The 24534-nt window shown below is 45.1% G+C and overlaps 1 protein-coding gene across 1 annotated transcript; it reads right to left on the bottom strand.

Annotated features, from left to right (window-relative positions):
• Window positions 1-2850: 2850 nt before the first annotated feature.
• Window positions 2851-23864, bottom strand: LOC118287541 (rho GTPase-activating protein SYDE1). Its single transcript, XM_035612840.2, has 14 exons — window positions 23648-23864; window positions 19510-19784; window positions 11099-11582; window positions 10754-11017; window positions 10111-10303; window positions 9865-10028; window positions 9105-9224; window positions 8865-8953; window positions 7337-7471; window positions 4681-4807; window positions 4428-4579; window positions 4015-4273; window positions 3640-3915; window positions 2851-3553 (listed from the first exon to the last, which is right to left on the bottom strand). The coding sequence occupies exons 1-14, from the start codon at window positions 23730-23732 to the stop codon at window positions 3354-3356; spliced, it is 2823 nt and encodes a 940-aa protein (XP_035468733.2). The 5' UTR covers window positions 23733-23864; the 3' UTR covers window positions 2851-3353.
• Between the last annotated feature and the right edge of the window lie 670 nt (window positions 23865-24534).

The raw sequence follows: 24534 nt of genomic DNA, 5'->3' as shown, positions 1-24534 counted from the left end.
AGTTCTTCATCATCACATGTTGAACCTGTGACATCAAACTAAAAGTTTTAAATTCACCTTTCAGAGGCAGAACTTCAGATTTTCTTTTCAAACTGCAGAACGAGGTCACATGACTCAGTTCGTCAATAGAACTAAAGAGCTGGTTCTTCATGACCCGAGAACTTGTTTACAGAACCTTCATGAGAAACTGCTTCAGACTCAAACTCATCACATCAAACAGTTTAGAACGACATGACATCTGATCAGTTCCTTTATTTCCCCCGTCAATGATGTTTCCATCTTCACGTGGATTTCCCAGGAAATCAAACTTGTATCTTGTTGAAATAAAAATCTGAATCTATGGATTGAAATGTGATTTCATGGAGGAGGGATATGCTCCCCTGAGTTTGAGTGTTCTAGTTCAAACCTGTTTCTCTCTTAAAAATCTCTCAAGTGCTAAATTAGTAATCAAGTGAATTTTAGTTCCACATTTTAAAAACACAACAAGTAAAAAAGTTACAGGACAAGTGAAGATGATACAACGACCAGAAGCTTTGAAATGTGACTCAGTTTAATAAATGATGAATAATGTAAGAGTCTGAACACAGAGGCACAATATCAACATATTAACTCACCATCACCATGTTGAAGTCAACGTGGACTACGTCTGATATCAATCAATCAATCAATCAATCAATCAATCAATCAATCAATCAATCGGCTCTCAGTGAAGATGAATTAACTCCAGCACACAGTGAGACATGAACGTCAGTGTCGGCAGCTCACGTGTCATCTATCGACCTCAGCGCCTCCAGCTCCTGTCCTGGTGAACTGCTCCTCAGACCGGCCGGACCGGCGACCCTCCTCCGGTCACGTCCTGGAGGGCGACTCGCTCCTCCAGCTGCTTCACCGACGTCCGCACATCATCCTCCCGTCATCCTCCCATCCGGTAAAGAAACAGACCAGCACCGATTGTGACGTTCAAATATCGACAGACACACACACACACACACACAGACACAGACAGACAGACTGCATCATCCGCCTCCACAGGCGGACGATGCAACGATGTCTGTCTGTCTGTCTGTCTCTCTCACTCTCTGTCCGTCTGTCTGTGTGTGTGTGTCTGTCTACCTGTCTCTCTGTCTTTCTGTCTGTCTGTCTCTCTCACTCCATATGTCTGTCTCTCTCACTCTCTGTCCGTCTGTCTGTCTGTCTGTGTGTGTGTGTGTCTGTCTCTCTCTCTCTGTCCGTCTGTCTCTTTCTGTCCTTCTGTCTACCTGTCTCTCTGTCTGTCTGTCTGTCTCTCTCTCTCTCTCTGTCCTTCTGTCTACGTGTCTCTCTGTCTGTCTGTCTGTCTGTCTCTCTCTGTCTGGCTACCTGTCTCTCTGTCTGTCTGTCTGTCTCTCTCTGTCCGTATGTCTCTCTCTCTCTCTGTCTGGATGGTCTGGCAGTGAGACAGGTGGTCCGACAGTGAGAGAGGTGGTCTGACAGTGAGACAGGTGTTCCAAAAGTGAGACAGTTTGTCCGACAGTGAGACAGGTTGTCCCACAGTGAGAAGCATGGTCTGACAGTGAGACAGGTGGTCTGACAGTGAGACAGGGGCCACTGTCTGAAAACACCAATTACAAAATGAGTAACATTAATAATTAGAGAGAAGAAGAGCCTAGTCGTGCAGTTTATTATAATGTAGTTTAATGATTGTTCAGGTTAATAAGAACAAACAGGAAGTGAGCTGCAACAGGAAGTGAGCTGCAACACTTTGTTACAGAAGTGCTTAATGAAGTTTGTGCAAAACAAAATAATACTGTAAAAAAAATACAGTGACACTGTGAGCGTCCTGCTGCACAGTGACCAACTCTGTACCGCTCAAGACGTGCTCCACACAGGACCACCAGAGACCTGAGGACCACCGGAGACTTGCAGGACCACCAGAGACCTGAGGACCACCGGACACTTGCAGGACCACCAGAGACCTGAGGACCACCAGAGACTTGCAGGACCACCAGGGACTTGCAGGACCACCAGAGACCTGAGGACCACCAGAGACTTGCAGGACCACCAGAGACCTGAGGACCACCAGAGACTTGCAGGACCACCAGAGACCTGCAGGACCACCAGAGACCTGAGGACTACCAGAGACTTGCAGGACCACCAGAGACATGAGGACCACCAGAGACTTGCAGGACCACCAGAGACCTGAGGACCACCAGAGACTTGCAGGACCACCAGAGACCTGAGGACCACCAGAGACCTGAGGAGGGCGCTGCAGGCCCTCTGGAGGAGCTTGAACAGAAGTGGAGACTCTTCACACCCGTGTCAAACACTGACGGTAAAAACAAGTCACTATCATCAGTCCTTCACTGTCATGAGACGTCTGCTTCTCTGTGTTTTCTTATAAATACTTTTTAAATGCTGTAGGAAGCAGAAATAACACAAAAGTCTCCAAGTGACTCACCAGAGACACTGATGTTAAAGGGTCAGTGAGCGATGTTTCTCTCTTTGTTGTTGTCAAACAGAACTGACAGCTAATGGACTCTGAACGTGTTGGTTGAATCGTTCACTGCCCCTTTAACACAAACACTTCAGCCAATCAGCAGAAACCAAACACAGTAAAGGAACTCAACAAGTGAAGTTATGGCTTCAACATTACAAACAGATCCGATATGATCTGACCCTGATACCAACAACAACGACAACCACTGATCTGTGACTGTTTGTCATCAGAACAGAGAACATCAGATGATCTGAAGAGAACCAGTAGTTGGTCCACAGCAGAACCTCCTTGTCCTCCTCACATCAGGATGACCCGTCGTCCATGACAACCCACAGACGTCAGGAAACATCATGAAACATGAAGAAACAAATCTCTTCATATAGAAACATGGTTTTTCTTTAATGAATCTGATGATTCCTGAAGGTCAGAGTTCAAACTCACAGCTGATCTGAGGTCAGTGTCACATGATCCTTATATTCTGACATTTTGAAAACAAGTTTATTGAAAAAAAAATTAATTTCAGGGAAAAGTTTTGAAAATTGTCAGAAATGTCAGATGTAATATGTGAGAACTGGGGGTGTAACGATACACGTATTCGTATTGAACCGTTTGGTTCGGCAAATGTTATAATCCGAACGATTCATTGTAAAAGATAAATGCATCTTAAATTATGTGAAATATAATATTCTCAGAGCCGCTAGGATCAACAGACAGCTCACACTTCGTAAAAGTTCAAAACTACTACTACAATACGACACATTATTAAATAAAAAGATCTCTGGCATTTGTACTTTTTTGCTGTGTCGTATCGAACCGAACCGTGATTTTTGTGAATCGTTACACCCCTAGTGGGAACAATGAAAGTCCTCCTTCTGCTCTACAGACAGATGTTGATCTGTTTGGCGAGCTCTCGGTCCAGGTCGTGGATCAGAGTGTCAAAGTCCTTTAGGCTGAGTCGACAGTTAAACGAAGCGTCAAAATCCATGAAGTCGTCCACGTACAGATCTCCTCTCCCTGCTCCTCCTCCTCCTCCTGAAACCCATACCTCCTTCTTCTCCTCTTCATCATCGCCGCTGTCTGAAACAACAACGTCAACAAGGAGGCGTCAACGTGACCAGAAGACAACACATTAAATCAACATCGGGCTCAAGACGTGCGTTTACCTCCGTCACTCTCACTTCCTGCCACCTCGTCGTAGTCCGCCTCCTGCCCTGACAGAACGTCTCGTCCACAAATGCTCCAGTCTCCTGCGTACCTGTTGATCGGTGGCGGACTCTCCAGTCGAGCCAGACCGCCTCGAGCCCGGCGTGACACCACCACCTCCCCTTCGGGGTTCTGAGGCACAGCCAATCGCAGCACAGGAAGCTGCTGGCCTTGGGTAATGGTGGCTGAGGGAGGAGGGGAGGTGTGGTTGTCTCCCGGGACTCGATGTGTTGGCACTGAACAGCGGAAGATACAAACAACCAAGTAAGAAACCAAGTAAGAAACCAAGTGACGCAGCGAACGGTTCTCCTACGCTCTAGCGCCCCCTGTCTCACCTGGCCACTGCTGGAGCAGGTAGTGCAACGCCTCGATGTGTCGTTTAAAATCCACCGCGCTCGCAATCCCTTCACCTTGACCGAACCCTTTCCCTCCTCCTCTTCCTGCCCTCCCTCCTCCGCCCTCCCTCCACGCCTCCTGGGTCGGGGTGAGGAGCACCGGGCCGAAGCAGACGGCGAGGTTCTGTTGTGTCATCCTGTTGGACGAGCTGAAGGACGCCACCAGGCTGAGGTGGTCGAGTAGGAGAGACAGGGTAGCCTGGTGACAGAGGATAAATCACTGATCTGAACCTTGATCCATGGATCAGCCAGATGACGTCATTTAACACACAGTACATGACCTGGATACACCTGCAGAAGGATTATTGCAGTACTGAAGAAGGATTACTACAGTAGAAGTAGTACTGTGTTACCCTCTCTGGAGGAGGCAGACAGGACAGCAGCTCAACAGGACTCTGGGCCTGTTGAGGTTGGGGTCGTAGGGTCATGGCGTCCCGGACCACCTGGTACAGAGTGGATGTGATGAGCGGAGACGGCAGCTCCCGCAGGAAGTCCTTCAGTACACCTGAGAAATCATCCAGTTGTCTGAGGACGTGATCACAACCAGAGACAAGCAACTGTCTCACTTACAGTGAGACACAGACATTGAGTCACATGGTCACTGACCTGTAATGACGTTGATGTCAGGGTAGAGGTCGTCGCTGAGACACACGGCTGAACTGTTCCTCTCGAACCAATCCCTGAGCTCCTTCTTCACCGCCGCAGAGCCACAGAGTCTGTACAGACCCACCACCTGACAGACACAGAGTCATGTGACCTGTGACATCACAGCCTCCTCCCTCTGTGATTGGTCACATCTGTCTTACCTCCACCAATTAAAACAACTGATGGTGAAACACCATGTCCACCGGAAAACAAAGGGATGTTTCTCAAGGCGTTTACTTCCAGGTGAAACTTCTCACCTGGAAGAACCCTGGGGTAATTCTAATAAAACTGTGGGAGAACCCTGGGATAATTCTTAGAGAACTGTGGGAGAACACTGGGATAATTCTTAGAGAACTGTGGGAGAACCCTGGGATACTTCTTAGAGAACTGTTGGAGAACACTGGGATAATTCTTAGAGAACTGTGGGAGAACACTGGGATAATTCTTAGAGAACTGTGGGAGAACCCTGGGATACTTCTTAGAGAACTGTTGGAGAACACTGGGATAATTCTTAGAGAACTGTGGGATAACACTGGGATAATTCTTAGAGAACTGTGGGAGAACACTGGGATAATTCTTAAGAGAACTTTTGGAGAACACTGGGATAATTCTTAGAGAACTGTGGGAGAACACTGGGATAATTCTTAAGAGAACTTTTGGAGAACACTGGGATAATTCTTAGAGAACTAATTCTTAGAGAAGTGTGGAAGAACACTGGGATAATTATTAGAGAACTAATTCTTAGAGAAGTGTGGAAGAACACTGGGATAATTATTAGAGAACCAATTCTTAGAGAACTGTGGAAGAACACTGGGATAATTCTTAGAGAACTGTGGAAGAACACTGGGATAATTCTTAGAGAACTAATTCTTAGAGAACTGTGGAAGAACACTGGGATAATTATTAGAGAACCAACTCTTAGAGAAGTGTGGAAGAACACTGGGATAATTATTAGTGAACTAATTCTTAGAGAACTGTTGGAGAACACTGGGATAATTCTTAAGAGAACTTTTGGAGAACACTGGGATAATTCTTAGAGAACTAATTCTTAGAGAACTGTTGGAGAACACTGGGATAATTCTTAAGAGAACTTTTGGAGAACACTGGGATAATTCTTAGAGAACTAATTCTTAGAGAACTGTGGAAGAACACTGGGATAATTATTAGAGAACCAACTCTTAGTGAAGTGTGGAAGAACACTGGGATAATTATTAGTGAACCAATTCTTAGAGAACTGTGGAAGAACACTGGGATAATTCTTAGAGAACTGTTGGAGAACACTGGGATAATTCTTAGAGAACTGTGGAAGAACACTGGGATACTTCTTAGAGAACTGTTGGAGAACACTGGGATAATTCTTAGAGAACTGTGGGATAACACTGGGATAATTCTTAAGAGAACTTTTGGAGAACACTGGGATAATTCTTAGAGAACCAACTCTTAGAGAAGTGTGGAAGAACACTGGGATAATTATTAGTGAACCAATTCTTAGAGAACTGTGGAAGAACACTGGGATAATTCTTAGAGAACTGTGGAAGAACACTGGGATAATTCTTAGAGAACTGTGGGAGAACACTGGGATAATTCTTAAGAGAACTTTTGGAGAACACTGGGATAATTCTTAGAGAACTAATTCTTAGAGAACTGTGGAAGAACACTGGGATAATTATTAGAGAACCAATTCTTAGAGAACTGTGGAAGAACACTGGGATAATTCTTAGAGAACTGTTGGAGAACACTGGGATAATTCTTAGAGAACTGTGGAAGAACACTGGGATAATTATTAGAGAACCAATTCTTAGAGAACTGTGGAAGAACACTGGGATAATTCTTATAGAACTTATTCTTAGAGAACTTTTGGAGAACACTGGGATAATTCTTAGAGAACTGTGGGAGAATACTGGGATAATTCTTATAGAACTTAATCTTAGAGAACTGTGGAAGAACACTGGGATAATTCTTAGAGAACTGTGGGAGAATACTGGGATAATTCTTATAGAACTTATTCTTAGAAACTGTGGAAGAACACTGGGATAATTCTTGGAGAACTTATTCTTAGAAACTGTGGAAGAACACTGGGATAATTCCTAGAGAACTGTGGGAGAATACTGGGATAATTCTTATAGAACTTATTCTTAGAAACTGTGGAAGAACACTGGGATAATTCCTAGAGAACTGTTGGAGAACACTGGGATAATTCTTCAGAGAACTTTCGGAGAAAACTGGGATAATTCTTAGAGAACTTATTCTTAGAGAACTGTGGAAGAACACTGGGATAATTATTAGAGAACTTATTCTTAGAGAACTGTGGAAGGACACTGGGATAATTATTAGAGAACGGTGGGAGGACACTGGGATAATTATTAGAAAATGGTGGGAGGACACTGGGATAATTCTTAGAGAACTGTGGAAGGACACTAGGATAATTATTAGAGAACGGAGGGAGGACACTGGGATAATTATTAGAGAACTCTGGGAGAACACTGGGATAATTCTTGGAGAAATGTGGGAGAACACTTGGACACTTTTTAGAGAACTGTGGGAGAACACTGGGATAATTCTTGGAGGACATCTTGATATCAGAATAAACAAGAACCAGACTGAAAAGAGATGCCACCTTGAGTCCTCGTCGTTCGATCTCTGCCACCGTCTTCTGGATCAGTAGAGGAACTGGAGCTGCAGATCCTTCCTTCTCCACCAGATTGTGCAGTTCCACACCAAACACGTTGGAAGGAGAAGTATCTGTGCTGATCTGTGGTGGGAGGAGTCACAGGAGGGAGGAGTCACAGGAGGGACTCATGTTCTCTTCAACATTACAACTACACGTGATGAAACTTGAACAAAGTGAAAGACATAGTTTTTACCAGGCATGGCTCCTCCATATCCACCCCCTAGCACCTCCAGGTAAACTCATCATACATTGATTATATTGCTCTTATTCAACATTTTTTGAGTTTTGAAAGGTAAAAGTAATTTCAGTGAATCGGTCTCAATAGTGGGGCAGGAGACCTCAGCGCTCTACAGCCTAGTGGTCAAACATAGGAACTGCACTCACTGAGGTTCGACTGCAGCATGTGAACACATCTGCTGAAGAAATATACGAGACATAACCCCATCAAAAAACAGAATCAGCTTTATTGGCCAGGGTTGCGTAAACAAACAAGGAATTTGACTCCGGTTAATCTTTGCTCTCAAAGTACAACACTCACTGAACATATAAAGAATAAAAACAGAAAGGACAGTAAGAAATATAAAAAATACTGTTAAGTATACAGTATAACAATGCAATAGAATTTACAAATTTACCAAAAATATACAATAACAATTGAAGAGAGGGAAGGAATGGTGCAATATCAGTATAGTCTGAGATTTAAGATTTAAATATAAATATAGTGCAACATCCCTGATTTCAATTAAGTTCATGGATGGTATGTTTATGTACTGTCTATTAATAAGTATACGTAATATACAATATGAAAAGTGGGCGTGGTTAGCGATTGAGTTCCTGGTGCCAGTGTGTGCCACACGAGAACTGATGACCACGTGCCAGAATCTGGAGGAAGACGTTTCAATAAAAACAAAGTCCCAATTAAAAAAGACAGTAATACAGTAGTACTTGTGAGTACCTGTTATTATCACAGCAGTATAAGTACTAAGTAGCACTGGTGAGTACCTGTTATTATTACAGCAGTAGTACTGGTGAGTACTTGTTATTATCACAGCAGTATACGTACCTGTTATTATTACAGCAGTAGTACTGGTGAGTACTTGTTATTATCACAGCAGTATACGTACCTGTTATTATTACAGCAGTATAAGTATTACACTAGTACTGGTGAGTACCTGTTATTATCACAGCAGTATAAGTACTATAGTAGTACTGGTGAGTACCTGAGTACCTGTTATTATCACAGCAGTACAAGTACTAAAGTAGTACTGGTGAGTATCTGTTATTATCACAGCAGTATACGTACCTTTCATTATTACAGCAGTACAAGTATTACAGTAGTACTGGTGAGTACCTGTTATTATCACAGCAGTATAAGTACTACAGCAATAGTGGTGAGTACCTGTTATTATCACAGCAGTATACGTACCTGTTGTTATTACAGCAGTATAAGTATTACAGTAGTACTGGTGAGTACCTTTGTGTCCCATTGTTCCTGTAGAGACAGTTTGACGTACAAAAGTCCTGTGGGCTCCAGTTTCACACACAGCTGCTGACTGCGACTTCCTGAATGAGATCATCACACTTATTAATAATCATCATTGTTAATAACACAAATCATAAACAATAAAAATTGTTAATAATAAACATGTCTAATAACAATAATCATGAATAATATCCAGTATTTATACTCAAACAACAGTAAAGTCACATTAACCTTTAAAAAGCGGAGGGATGGAGACTCCACCCACACAGCAAACTCTGTTCCTGGTTGGACCACATGATGTCTGACTTCCATCACACCCTGCTTTAGACCCGCCCGCTGCCTGAGGATTGGCTGAATGACGTCAATTAAAAAGTTGGAGTGAATCTGACCATTAGCAATACCTCCTGGGCAGTAGTAGTATTAGTAGTATAGTTGTATAGTATATATGGCATTACTATTATAAGCAGGAGTATAATGTTATCATATAGTATAAGTATTATAATATTAGTATAATATATATATTATATATATTGTTATTATATAAGTCATTTTTCATGTTTATATAATAGTAGTACAAGTGTAAATATAGTATTAGTATTTAAATTAGTAGTATCTAATATTATATAATAGTAGTACAAAGTGTATATATAGTATTAGTATAATAATTAGTAATATTGCACCTTTTTATAATGTTTTTGTGTTTTCTATATGATTTGCTGTCATGGGCCAATAAAATTTTTAATTCATTCAGTATATAATGTTTATAGAATTATAATAAGCATTATATAATATTGTATAATAGTAGTAAAAAGTATATATATAATATTATTATAATTAGTAATATATAATATTGTATGATAGTAGTACAAAGTATATATATAGTATTATTATTATAATAAGTAGTACATAGAATCTACAGTATATGTAGTATTAGTATCAGCAGTAGTAGTAATGACTACATCTATAACAGTACTATTTAAACTTGTAGTACCTGGTGTCAGCACCACGATGCGGAGCTGCTGTGCTCGCTCCAGCTCCAGGTGGAAGGTGTGGTTTAATGAGAGGGCGGAGCTTCGCAGGTTCAGGAGGGCGGTCCTGGCTCTCGTCACGCCGTCCACCTGGATGGCGAGGAACAGATCCTTACTGCCCTCGGACCTGAGAGGAGACAGTATAGACACCAGAGTGACTCACAGTCGGATGCCCCTGACTACAGATCAGCTGTGGTGAAGCTGTGTACCTGGTCTTCATCTCCTCCAGGCCCAGCAGGTGGACGGTCAGTAAACCCGTAACCCGCTGGCTGCATCGTGGTGGATCAGAGCCCAGGTACAAGCGGAACGAACTGACGTCACAGGCCGTTTCCTGGAAAGCTGCAGGTTTGGGACCTTGTTGCCGTGGGAGCAGTTCAGGGGAATCCCCATCACTAAGATGGCCTGAAAAGAAAGCAGACATTTTACATCCTGGTACTTTGACCCACATGTGGAACAGCGTCAGAGCTTCACTCAAAGATCAGTGGTTATATATATATATATATGTATATATAGAGGAACATATCGCTCTATCAAACAGTCATGTTAGATATGAAGTGTTTGAATGCTAACGTCAGCTGTTGTCCATTGTAGCTAATGAGCTAATCTGTAGTTTGACCTTGAAACTGTCTGATGTTCCTCCACAAGTTCTCTGTCTCTTCAGCTGCTGATCCGTCGTGAAGTGTGAAATGAAAACAGTTTGTCAGATTCTGTTTATACAACATGTTAACCTGGATCACAGGGTTTGAGGTTTGTATCTGACTCAACATGACATCACAGAGCTGCCGTAGTTTTCTCCTAATGACAGGAAGCAGCGTCGCGATCCGGTCATGAGTAAATATCTGAACCATTTACCTCCTTTACTCGCCGAGCGTCGCCTGGACGATTGTCGCACCGGGCGAGCAGGGGGGGCGGAGCTATCCAGGTGATATCTGCTGATCACATTCTGGTCGTTTCCCTGGCGATGAGCGCGGGAATATGAACGAAGGCTGAGTTTGCGTCGTAGCTCTGGAAGTTTCCGCATCTTTAGGGAAAGTTTCCTTACAGTACCAGGAGACCTCAGTCTGTCAATCACACTGCCGGATACGCCTCCTTTATTTTGGGAGGCAGGATTAGAGTCTGAAGTGAAAGAGAAGTAGAGAAACAGGAAGATAAACACGAGTCCAAAATGACACAAAGGTAGAATCACCTGCTTCTTACCTGTGTCGTCTGCTGTGATGTCAGTTTGGTGGCTGACACTTAGACTCGCTCCCTCCTCTGTCCACCCGACCCACAAACCTCCAAGCTCTCTGGTATCTGCTGGCCCCACCCTCTTTGTGGCTCCTCCCTCCTCCCTCCTCCTCCATATCTCCTCCTCCCTGCGTGGATTCCCTGCGTCCTCCTCCTCGGGGATCGGGTTGTACCAGATGTTGCTGCCGCTGTCCTCCTGTGGGCCGCACACATCTTCTGAAGCCTGGGACTTTCCTGAAGACAGCACCCAGGCTCGGCTACTGCGATCCAGGCTCTGCAGGTAGGCGTGCTGGCCCGATCGCTTGGTGCTGATGGAGGGGGTGGTGACAACAGTGGAGCCCCCTGCTGGCTGTGAGGCTTCCTGTTGTATTGTTGTAGAACTGACAGGAACACAGGGGGCGCTGGTGATGTCCCAGGTCAGACAGATTAACTTCCCGTCACCACACTGCTCTGCCTGGAAGTAAAAGACACAGAATGAAAACCTAAAAGATGAAGGTTCCAACTACCAGGAGGGGAAAGACTGGGTGATCTGTCAGTACCAGAGGGAGGAGTCGTTTATCAGGAGTAAAACTACCTGCAACAGGACAAGGAGAAGTAGAAGAAGGATAAGAAGAAACAGAAGAAGCAGGAGAGGTAGGAGAAGAAGATTTTAGATTTTTAAAACATACTTTATTTTACACTATTTTCTACAGTCTGTGCAATGTAATTGACACAACTTTAATCAAGGACATTTTTAAAAGAGTTCCTCTTTATCTGACACACAACAAATAACATTTTCCTGACCCCAGAAATTCTTAAATTCAGCCACATTTCTTGTGAGTTTGTGGAATTGGAACTCCAGCCTCAGTCTGGCTCGAATGTTGCACCTCCACAATGTCGTTAGATCAACTGTGACTTCCTTCAGGACTTTGTCTCTGCGACTCCAAAAATTTAGTTACTGACATTTGACTTTGTTGTTTTTCTTCACCTGCTTCCACCAATAAACCCGGGGATAGAAAAAGCAACGTTAAAAATACTAGAAACACGTGTTAAAAGGTTAAAAAAACAGTTAATCTGTTACACTCGGTGAACACATGAAAAACATTCTCAGACAACCTGCAAAAAGGGCACTCATTTAAAACACTGTGATTCAACTTGGATATAAAAGCGTTGGTGGCAATAGCCCCATGAAGAATTCTCCATTGGAGGTCACCAGTCCGTTTCTTCACCGGGGGTTTGTACAGTGTCATCCACTCAGGCGTCCGTCCACTCAGTCTCTCAGACCACACGTTCGTGGCTCTGTCACACAGGTTCTTCTGATTCATCGTCTTCACGCAGCCTTTGTACAGATTCTTTCCGTTCACAGCGGAGAGGCTCAATGTTTTTTGCCGGTCAATGCTCAGAAGGGGACCATTGAGCTCTGTGTACTTGGGGGTAAGGTTAATCTCAGGGAAAACGTCCATGGGCTCAGGTTGGACTGTTCCCTGGTGGAACTGTAGCAGGAGTTCTCTCTCCTTGTCGGAGAGTTTCTTCCTCCAGAGGTCGAGGGCTCTCTGCACCATCCGGACCGAACGAATCCCCAACATGGAGCTCACCGCCGAGGCATTCGTGAGTGCTGGTCCTGCAGCGTCCACCAGTCTTTTCAAACTCACTGTGTTCGCCTTGCACAGCGCCCCCACCAGTCCAGGTACAGCACTGCCACACCCGTCGAGTCTGGCCCCACAGATCAAAGGCTCCATCATCAGCCAGTGCAGAGAGAGTTGCTGTGAATTAACATTCCAGTTTAAAAGACCACAGGATTTAAAAACACCCTGATAAAATAGAGGTAACCCGTCTAATTTTAAAACTTTGATATCAGTTAAAAATAGAGCCGCATCAAGTCTCAAATTATTTACACGTCTGAGTATGCAGCTGGTCACATCCCTCCAGACTAGATCTGAAGGCCCAGTTAAAAACCTTTGAATAAACTGTATTCTAAAAGTGGCAGTTCTACTTGCCAGGTGGACTAGGCCCTGTCCCCCCTCCTCTCTTGGTAAAAACAACACACATTGTGGCACCCAATGAAATTTATCCCAAAAGAAGTCCACCATCTTTGCCTGGATGTTGGCCAACATACCCGATGGTGGGTCCAAACAGGCAAGTCGGTGCCACAACAAAGACGCCACAAGATTGTTCATAACAAGCGTTCTCCCTCTGCCAACATCTGGGGATGAAGCCATTTCCATTTTGATATTTTCCCTTCAACTATTTCAATGATGTTTTCCCAGTTCTTTTTCATTATACTTTCATCTCCCAGGTAAATACCAAGATATTTTATCCCATCTCTTTTCCACGTGAGTCTCTGTGGGAGAGTGGGAAGACCCCCACACCACCCACCTACGGCAAGAGCTTCGCTCTTTTCCCAGTTTACCTTTGAAGAAGAGATTCGAGCGAAACATTTAGTTATCCCATCCACCATATCTACATCATGCTGATTTTTTCTAAAAACAACAACATCATCAGCGTAGGCAGATAAAACAATTTTATTATTAAAACCAGTTAAAATCAGACATTGAACGCTCGATCGTATTTTGTGGAGGAGGGGTTCCAGGGAGAGTGCATAGAGCATCCCAGACAAGGCACAGCCCTGCCTGACACCTCTCTGCACCCTAAAAGGAGCACACAAACTGCCATTATCTTCAGCACACTCTCAATGTCACTGTACAACACCTTGATCTTGGCAATGAGACCAGCGCTGAACCCAAACCTCCCCATGGTTTCCCATAGGAAGTTGTGCCAACGCGGCCAAATGCCTTTTCTTGATCCAGAAAAATCAACCCAGTGTTAAGGCCCAATGAACTGGAGACCTCCAAAACATCTCGAATGAGGTGAACGTTGTCCACCATGGACCTGCCGGGCACACAGTCCGTCTGGTCCCGGTGGATGACCTGCTCCATGGCTTCTCTCAGCCGATTGGCCAAGGCTTTTGAAAGGATTTTATAGTCGGTGCAGAGGAGAGACACATGACGCCAATTTTTAATCTCATGCAGGTTTCCCTTCTTGGGCAACAGGGCGATAACAGCCCTGCGGCAGGTTAAAGGCATTGCCCCAGTGACCAAGCTCTCATTAAAAACTTCTAAAACATCGCTCCTTAAAATGTCCCAGAAAGCTTCGTAAAACTCGACCGATAGGCCGTCAATGCCTGGTGCCCTCCAGCCCTTCATGCTCTTCAGAGCACCCTGCAGCTCCTCTATCTTCAGGGGACACTCCAGCATAGAGTTGGTCTCCCTGGATACCTGAGGCAGTCCACCACAGAACCCCTCAAACAACTCTGCATTTTCTTGATGTTGGCTCTTATACAGAGAGGCGTAGAATCCCACCGCCCTCTCTCTGATCATAGACGCGTCGGTGAGCTCTTGGCCATCCTCCGAGAACAGAGAGTGAATCAGTTTCCTCTGCCCGTTTCCTCTCTAAACCAAAGAAATAGCTAGAGGGAACATCCATCTCACATATGTTGTGTACTCGGGACCTAACTAGTGCACCTTGTACTGTGTCCAGCAGGTTGCCATCTTTTTACACTTGAGGATTTCTATTTATCCTGGATTTTCTGTGGAAATCTGTTCTAGCTCCACAATGTCAGTCTCCAGATCTCTGATAGATCTGGTGATGCCACGTGTAACGTTGAGAGTGTGCTGCTGACACAACAGTTTGATTTGGGTCGTCCCATGGTCCCACCACTGCCCTAGGCAGATGAACTCGCTCTTCCTCTGTCTAAAACCAGTCCAAAAATAACTAAAAGCCTCTCTAAAACTTTGGTCTACAGTTAAAATTGAATTAAAATGCCAGTACACATTCTTAGGTAAAATATTTTTGATATTAACTTGACATAAAACTAAAGCAAGGTCCGTAAAACCAACTGGCAAAATCCTACATGATTTAAACACTAAAATGATTCTTAAAACAATACAGTCGGTGGATTGTGTGTTATCTCTTCTGTGGGACCATGTGAACTGTCTGGAGCTCGTGTGCCTCCTCCTCCACTCGTCCACCAGCTGCTGGATGAGGCGCCGCACGGTTACGATCTAACAGCTCGTTTTCCGTCCAGTTAAAATCTCCTCCTAAGAATAAATAACTTCACGGGCCAAGATCATTGAGTTTACTGGAAACTCTCTGCACCGCTGGTTGGAGCGTAGATGTTCATCAAAACAATGTTAAAAAGACCAAAACCGTCTTTTACTAAAAGACAGCGCCCTGGACGACGAGCTCCGCCTCCAGAGTCGGAGTGAAGCTCTTTGAGAACACGAAGCTTCACTCCAGGCCTGAGGGTCGCGTGGTGGCTCAATAGAACTTCTCCCTCCCACTTCATTCACACCATTTAGGTTTAAACTCCCAAACTTAAAACTGTTCATGAATGATAAGAGATAAAAACAAACCAGAATAAAGTGCCAATCAGTGCGTTCGTCATCTATTTAACAGATTTGGAAGACTGGGAGTGTTTTCGCTGTTCCACTGGCCAATCAAAACCGCCTCACTCTTTCCCCAGTTAACTTTAGCTGAGGAAGCTTTCTCATGAAGTGCTAAGCTGCCTCTAGCTCTTGAATGTCCCCCAGACCCTGGACAAAGACATTTATGTCATCAGCATAAGCTGATACGATCACAGGGGGGCTGTGGGACAGTTCAGGCAGGCGGAGACCCCTCAGTGTGTTTCTAAGCCTGAACAGAAGAGGCTCGATGGCCATACTGTAGAGCTGGCCTGAGATGGGGCAGCCCTGTCTGATCCCTCTCTTTACCGGTATCGGACAGCTCAGCCCTTCCCCCACCTTCACAACACAACATGCATCACTGTACATTAGGTTCACCCATGAGAGAAAGTGCTCCCCAACACCAAAAGCCTTCAGTGTGGCAAACAAAAAGGAATAATCGACACGATCAAACGCTTTTTCCTGGTCAATTGAAATTTTTCCAACATTCACTTTGTACAAATTACACACATCAAAAATGTCTCTCATTAAAAACACATTATCCAGCATGGACCTGTCAGGGACACAGTATGACTGATCAGCACCAACCAACAGTTCAATAATTACTTTTAGGCTATTTGCTAAAACCTTTGATAAAATGTTATAATCTGTACATAGAAGCGGTACTGGTCTTTCTTGTCTTTCTCCCTTCTTGGGCAGCAGGGAGATCACATCATGCCTGCAAGAGGCAGGAAGAGTTCCTGTGTTAAAAGACTCTTTAAAAACGTCCAGTAGGTCGTGGACCAGTATGTTCCAAAAATGTTTTAAAAAATCAGCAGGTAATCCGTCCATGCCTGGAATTTTACCAGAGGCCATCCGAGACACGGCAGCAGTTAGTTCCTCCAGGGAGAGGTCCAAGCTCAAGGCCTCACGCTCCCCCGGACTCAGCTGTGGAAGATCTTGCAGAAGCTCTGCAGCAGCATCCACATCACAGTCATCTGCCTTGAACAGGTCAGTATAGAACGACACTGCATGCTTCCTCATCACGGCCGGTTCAGAGGTCAAACTTCCGTCAGGCAGTCGGAGACGCACCATGTGCTTCCTCTGGGCCACTGATCGTTCCAAATTAAAAAAGAAAGTAGTTGGGGCATCAATGTCTCTGAGAGAAGTAAAACGGGCTTGGACTAAAGCTCCTTTAGCTCTCTCCTGTAGAAACCAGTTTAGTTGCTGCTTTTTTGAGCGTAATAAGTCATTTCTTGGCCCAGACACACTCTCCAGCTCTATGATCTCAGCCTCTAGCTTCTCCAAAGATCTCCTGACATTTGCACTGGAGAAAGAGGTGTACTGCTGGCAGAACACCCTGATCTGACCCTTTCCTACCTCCCACCACTGAGTGAGGGAGGGGAAATTCTCTTTGCTGGATCTCCAGTTCAACCAAAATAATTTTAAATTCTCACAGAAATTGAAGTCATTTAAAAGCTTAACGTTAAAGTGCCAAAAAGATCTTGATTTTTGAGTGGACAGTAAAACTATTTCTGTTAAAAGTAAATGATGGTCTGTAAAACCAACAGGGAGGATTTGACATTTTGCAATAGGTGTGTTAAAGGAAGCAGAAATGTAAAATCAATCTAATCTGGCAGCACTAACTCCGCCATCTAATATTTTTACCCATGAGTATTGTCTGGCTAAAAGATTCTTCATTCTCCACACATCAACCAGGTCAGCTTCTTTTACCAGATTAGAAAGAAAAGAGGATGACTGAGGATGGGGCTCCTGTACTGTCCTGTCTAAAGTGGCAGTGCAACAGTTCCAATCCCCCCCAAGTACAACACACTCCCCCTGATCAATACTATTAAAAACGTGCTTTAAAGATTTAAAAAGATGGCGACTCCAGCACTAAGGCTAGAGCCATGGCTGAGCACCTGTGGCCCCTCCCACCATAAACCCCAATCTGTCTCATTCAGGCTGTCACTATGTTTCCTGCAAAAAGATAACATGTGCTCTTTTCTGTCCACAGATCTCGGACACCAACTCTCTTTTCTGAGCACTTCTACCCCCGTTTATATTTAAAGACACCATCTGTAAGTTCTGCATAAAAAAAGAAAGGGGAGAGATCAGGAAAAAGATGGACAGAGAAAAACAGAGATGAAACACCCAGTATTGTATGAACATGCTTCTTTATTTAAGGGTATTCCTTCTCTTTATTGGTTTAGCACCTTTAAGTCCTCTTCTCAAAGAAGTAACATGTTTCCTCAGACGGTAACGCCTCTTCTCATACAGAAGGTCGAACCCTACGACCCTCTGGAGTGTGCTCACCGTCTGAATAAACTTTTTTCCATCTGGGAAATAGTCTTTTATATCGACTGCTCTGCCGAAAGAATCATCGAGGAAGTGGTTCATCTCTTCCAAGGAATACAAGTCAGTATTCTGTGAGATACTGTCTAGAGACACATTGTCAGATTCAGAATCTGCCTCCATCTCAATCACCTGACTCCAGCTCAGCTCTGCCTGCTGCCCAGCACCACACTGCAGCCCCCCCTGTTCCATCTCAGCTGCCTCCCCCTGCACTGACCCCCCCCCACCTCACCAGTCTGTCTCCCCACCTCCCCAGTCTGTCCCCCCACCTCAACTGTCTGTCTCCCCACCTCACCTGTCTGTCTCCCCACCTCACCAGTCTGTCTCCCCACCTCCCCAGTCTGTCCCCCCACCTCACCAGTCTGTCTCCCCACCTCACCTGTCTGTCTCCCCACCTCACCAGTCTGTCTCCCCACCTCACCAGTCTGTCCCCCCACCTCCCCAGTCTGTCCCCCCACCTCCCCAGTCTGTCTCCCCACCTCACCTGTCTGTCCCCCCACCTCACCTGTCTGTCTCCCCACCTCACCAGTCTGTCCCCCCACCTCACCTGTCTGTCCCCCCACCTCCCCAGTCTGTCTCCCCACCTCACCAGTCTGTCTCCCCACCTCACCTGTCTGTCGCCCCAGCTCACCAGTCTGTCTCCCCACCTCACCAGTCTGTCTCCCCACCTCACCTGTCTGTCCCCCCAGCTCACCAGTCTGTCCCCCCACCTCACCTTTCTGTCCCCCCACCTCACCGGCAGCGGATCCCCCGGTCGAGGCCCCGCCCCCCTCTCCACCATCAGCCCTGTATCTGTGCGGACATGCGACCCTCTTATGCCCCATATCTCCACAATCAAAGCACCTCATGTACACCATGTAGAACCCCTCCTCGTGTTTCACACGGAAGGAAACCTCCAGTGTGTGAGTGGGCGAGTCCAGGAACATGAAGACTTATCTCCGCAGAGACTGGACGTGTTTCAGCTTCTCGCTCTTACATCCCAGACCGACCGAGCGGAAACCTCTTTCTCCAGCGCCTCGTTGGGAATGAACGGAGGGACTCCGGACACGGTGATCCGGGTAGACGACACTGCCAGCGGGGAAACCTGAATGAACTCCTCGTCCAAAGTCAGGCCGTTCTCAGTGAGCTGTGTCACAAGGTTCTTATCCTTAAAAAAAACGACCACAGCTTTGTTCATTCGAGAGGCATACGAGATGTTCCCGTGTCCCGCCTGCTCCCAGCGAGTAGCACCTGCTCCACTGTGGCCTCACCCGGGCCTCAGGGACAAGGGAGGCGTCTCGGAGGACGCCATCCCCGCCACCAAACACGGAACAAACTATACAACAAACAACACGAAACCACCACAACTAACACCAAACTAACACACGATCATACAATTAATAGATAGTCAGAAAAATATAAAAAATACGAAAATCTTCCCTCGCTCTTCACCACCAAACTCCCACACACTGGAAGAAGAAGAAGAAGAAGAAGAAGAAGAAGAAGAAGAAGAAGAAGAAGAAGAAGAAGAAGAAGAAGTCAAACCACCAGTTACACCAGTGAAAACTAACGTGTGAAAAAAACTAACGTTATGACTGAAAGGATCAGTTTGCCTCTTCCATCCTGTACCTTATCTTCCAGTAGCTTCTGGCCACAGGTCGTCACAAGAGCATCATGGGATATCCCTGATGGGCAGTCCAGCTTTAAGGGCCTGGGGGTGGAGCTTGTGGACGGCGCCGCAGACCCCTGCTTCACCCACTGCTGTTTCTTAGCAACTGTGATGTGGTTGCGTGGCGGTGAAGGGGGGTCGGGGTCCGCAAGCGTCGCAACTCTCCATGTTGTCATCGATGGTGACAACGGTGGCGAGGTCGTCGGGAGAACAGAGGACGACTTGACGGGAACATCTGGACGACACACACACACACACACACACAATTAGAACTATCATGTAGATGAAGAACAAACTCAGTGTTGGATTTTTGTCGTTCTCTCTGTTTGGTTATTGATTAAAGACAAGACCTGTGGTGTGTGTCTGTCTATGTGTGTTTTTGTCTGTTTGTGTATATTAGACTGTATTGATGATTTTGTATTTGAAAGCTGATTGGGTGGACTTTAGAATCCTGCTCTCCAATTGGCTGTAAAATATCTGAAAGTACCCATAGCAACTACTCTGTTAGTAGTTATCTGATCTTCTGACGAACCCTGGAAACTGTGAAGTCTTCCAGGACATTCAGTCCCATGAAGATTCAAGGCCTCTCAAGGTTCTCAAGGAACATTGGAACCTTCTGCAGCCCCTCTTCAGAACCAATGTGTGTTCCTCCAGGACCCTGATAACTCATATAGAACCTATGGAACCTCCTCAAGGACAAATGAAAGTTATTCAAGGAGTTCTGAGACACACAGAATCTGACCAATGATCAGTGGTTTGAGTGTCATGTGATCAAACAGCTGTTCATCATAAGGCGTCATGTGGAGGCTCAGTCCAGCTTTCCCGCTCTTTTTGCTTGGTGTTTGGTCTCCTCGTCGCTGCTCGGCACCAGACAGGAAGTGACACGCTCCAGACGTCAGGTGTATGTGTGTGTGTGTGTGTGGGGGTGAGGAGGTGTGTTGTGTGTGTGTTTGTGGGGGTGAGGAGGTGTGTTGTGTGTGTGTGTGGGGGGGTGAGGAGGTGTGTGTGGGGGGGGGGGGGGGGGGTGAGGAGGTGTGTGTGTCTGTGGGGGTGAGGAGGTGTGTTGTGTGTGTGAGGGGGGGTGAGGAGGTGTGTGTGGGGGGGGTGAGGAGGTGTGTGTGTCTGTGGGGGTGAGGAGGTGTGTTGTGTGTGTGTGGGGGTGAGGAGGTGTGTTGTGTGTGTGTGTGTGGGGGTGAGGAGGTGTGGTGTGTGTGTCTGTGGGGGGGGTTAGGAGGTGTGTTGTGTGTGTCTGTGGGGGTGAGGAGGTGTGGTGTGTGTGTCTGTGGGGGGGGTTAGGAGGTGTGTTGTGTGTGTGAGGGGGGGTGAGGAGGTGGGGTGAGGAGTTGTGTGTGTTCAGAGCAGATATAAACGACGTCTCTGTATTTAGGACTAAACACACTGCTGCCTATTCACTATTCATTAGTCTTCAAAATACACAGAAACACAAAGACTGCAGTCACACAACACACGCACACACACAAACACACACACACACACACACACAAACACACACACACACACACACACACACACAGACAGACAAGGAGATCTTTCAGAGCTGATTCACATGATGATCTCATGAAAACTAAAATACAAAATTTTTGCTAATTTTGCTCCATGATATTGAATCTACATGTTTCATAGAACATCATCATGTTCCAGTTGTCGGTCTCTAAACTCCGTCGCCTCCGAACTGAGTCTCTATCATATTCCTTACGCCGACATCGACTGGGTTTTCAGATTGTATCTATGGGCGGGGCTTGTACAGGGACACGAACGACGAAGAACGTTTTGAGATCCAGCGTAAATTACCATGGCAACATTCCTCGGGTTAAACAGGTTAACGAGGAAGTTACCCAGATAATCTCTGTGACATCAGAGATAAACAGGAAGTAACCACACAGGCCTAATGACAGGAAGTGGTCAGCTGACACAGTTTGTGTGCAGGAAGTAGTTGATTAAAGTGTGTAGTGTAGATGAGTTGATTATTTCAGAACATCCTGGTCACATGGTGTCTCATGTTTCTGCGAACAGCGAACACTCAGCGTCAGTGAGTTAATCGTTGAAGTTACGACCATCACTCCCCCCGCACCATCGTCAGGGTTCGTCATCATTTCATCCAAAAGCTTATAAGCTTATGAGCTAATGAGCTAACTGTCCATCAACACCTGATGAAGTTCTTACAGTAACATGATGACGACTGTGAAACTGAAGCTCCTGAGGCGTCCGTCCCAGGATGATGATGGGGTCACAGGAGTAGGACTGTGAAATGCATCTTGGGATATATGTCTGAAGTTATCACCCGATGAGTCCAGTAAAGAGCAGGTTCAGCGCAGACTTAGCTTAGCTTAGCACAAAGACTGGAAGCAGGGGGAAAGTGTTACCCTCGCTCCATTAAGTGATGTCACAGGTGAACCAGGTGAACCAGGTGAACACTGACAGATGTAAGTGATATGACTGGTGAGGGTCACACCCCCACAGCCAGTTCATTGGCTGTCTCTGTTTCACCAACAACACTGCAGCGTCATGTGACTGTGACCCTGAAGTCCTGATCCAGAACAGATCAGGTCCCAGCAGCAGCTTGTCTCGGAGTCTGCAGCTGAGAAAACGGAACCAGAACCAACACAGAACTGAGATAGGGTTAGGGTTAGGCTAACGCTAACCAAGAGAGAACTGAGACAGAACCAACACAGAACCAAGACAGAACTGAGACAGAACTGAGACAGAACCAAGACAGAACTGAGACAGAACCAAGACAGAACTGAGACAGAACCAAGACAGAACTGAGACAGAACTGAGACAGAACCAAGCAAGAACCAACAGAACCAAGACAGAACCAAGACAGAACAGAGATAGAACTGAGACAGAACCAACACAGAACCAACACAGAACCAACACAGAACCAAGACAGAACTGAGACAGAATTGAGACAGAACCAAGACAGAATCAACACAGAACAAAGTAAAAAACTGAGACAGAACCAAGACAGAAACAGTGTGAGACAGTTTGACAGTGAGACACAGTGAGACACAGTAAGACACATTGACAAAGTGAGAGAAGTTGCCACAGTGAGACAGTTAGACAAAGTGAGACAGTTTGACACAGTGTGAGAGAGTTAGACAGTGTGAGACACAGTCAGACAGTTTGACACAGTGAGACAGTTAGACACAGTGTGAGACAGTTTTACACAGTGAGACAGTTTGACACAGTGTGAGACAGTGAGACACAGTGAGACAGTGTGAGACAGTTTGAGACAGTTTGACACAGTGTGAGACACAGTGAGACAGTTTGACACAGTGTGAGACACAGTGAGACAGTTAGACACAGTGAGACAGTTTGACACAGTGTGAGAGAGTTAGACAGTGTGAGACACAGTGAGACAGTTTGACACAGTGAGACAGTTAGACACAGTGTGAGACAGTTTTACACAGTGAGACACAGTGAGACAGTTTGACACAGTGTGAGACAGTGAGACAGTGTGAGACAGTTTGACACAGTGAGACAGTGAGACACAGTGTGAGACAGTTTTACACAGTGAGACACAGTGAGACAGTTTGACACAGTGTGAGACAGTGAGACACAGTGAGACAGTGTGAGACAGTTTGAGACAGTGTGAGACAGTGAGACAGTTTGACAGTGTGAGACAGTTTGACACAGTGTGAGACACAGTGAGACAGTTTGACACAGTGTGAGACAGTGAGACAGTTTGAGACAGTGTGAGACAGTGAGACACAGTGAGACAGTGTGAGACAGTTTGACACAGTGAGACAGTTAGACACAGTGTGAGACAGTTTTACACAGTGAGACACAGTGAGACAGTTTGACACAGTGTGAGACAGTGAGACACAGTGAGACAGTGTGAGACAGTTTGAGACAGTGTGAGACAGTTTGACACAGTGAGACAGTTAGACACAGTGTGACACAGTGAGACACAGTGAGACAGTGTGAGACAGTTTGACACAGTGTGAGACACAGTGAGACAGTTAGACACAGTGAGACAGTGTGAGACACCATGCGACACGGTGAGACGTTCAGACGTGGAGCTGCTCTGAACACTGACAATCGTCACGTTCACAAACGTTACAAAATGTTTCTCACTGCTCAGTTTCGGCTCGGTTTTTCTTCTGGATCCTTCTTTTCCTCTGAGTCTGGAGAAGGTTCTCTTCAGCAGGGGCTCAGCCATGGTGCCTCCTCCTCCTCCTCCTCCTCCTGGAGAGGAGAACAGGGAGTAGGTCCAGTCAATTCTCCTTGTCCTTCATGACTTGTCCGTCTCCTCCGTCGCTCCGTTTCTGAGCTGCAGAACAGGAAATAAATTCCATACATTCTTTCCCAAACTCCCTCCTCCTCCCTCCACAGGGGAAGGGGGAGACAAGGGGACAAGAGTATCATGGGAAATGTAGTTTGTTCCTGTAAAAACTTTACTTACTTCATATTTCTTTACTTTATATTTGTGTACTTTATTTAACTTTATTTTTCTTTACTTGATTTAATTTAATATAATTTTACTTTACTTAATTTTCTTTTTCTTTACTTTACTTAACTTTATGTTTCTTAATTTAACTTTATATTTCTTTACTTTACTTAACTTTATATTTCTCTACTTAACTTTATATGTATTTACTCAACTTTATTATTCTTTACTTAACTTTATATTTCTCTACTTAACTTTATATTACTTTACTTGAATTTATATTTCTCAACTTAACTTTACATTTCTTTACTTTACTTAACTTTATATTCCTCTACTTAACTTTATATGTATTTACTCAACTTTATTATTCTTTACTTAACTTTATATTTCTTTACTTTACTTAATTTTATTTTTATTTAATTGGAGCAGAGGAAGTGACATCATCCTCTTCCTCGCAGTGATTGTTCCTCGGGTTTGTGTTTGTCCACCAGATGGAGACAAACTCCAGGAAACAGAAACTCTGTAATTCAATATCAGATCATTATTATGTTTTCATTCAGCAGGAAGTGAAACA

This window comes from Scophthalmus maximus, chromosome 16, assembly GCF_022379125.1.
Source record: "Scophthalmus maximus strain ysfricsl-2021 chromosome 16, ASM2237912v1, whole genome shotgun sequence".
Lineage (NCBI taxonomy): Eukaryota > Metazoa > Chordata > Actinopteri > Pleuronectiformes > Scophthalmidae > Scophthalmus > Scophthalmus maximus.
This window is presented reverse-complemented; position numbering and strand designations above follow the sequence as displayed.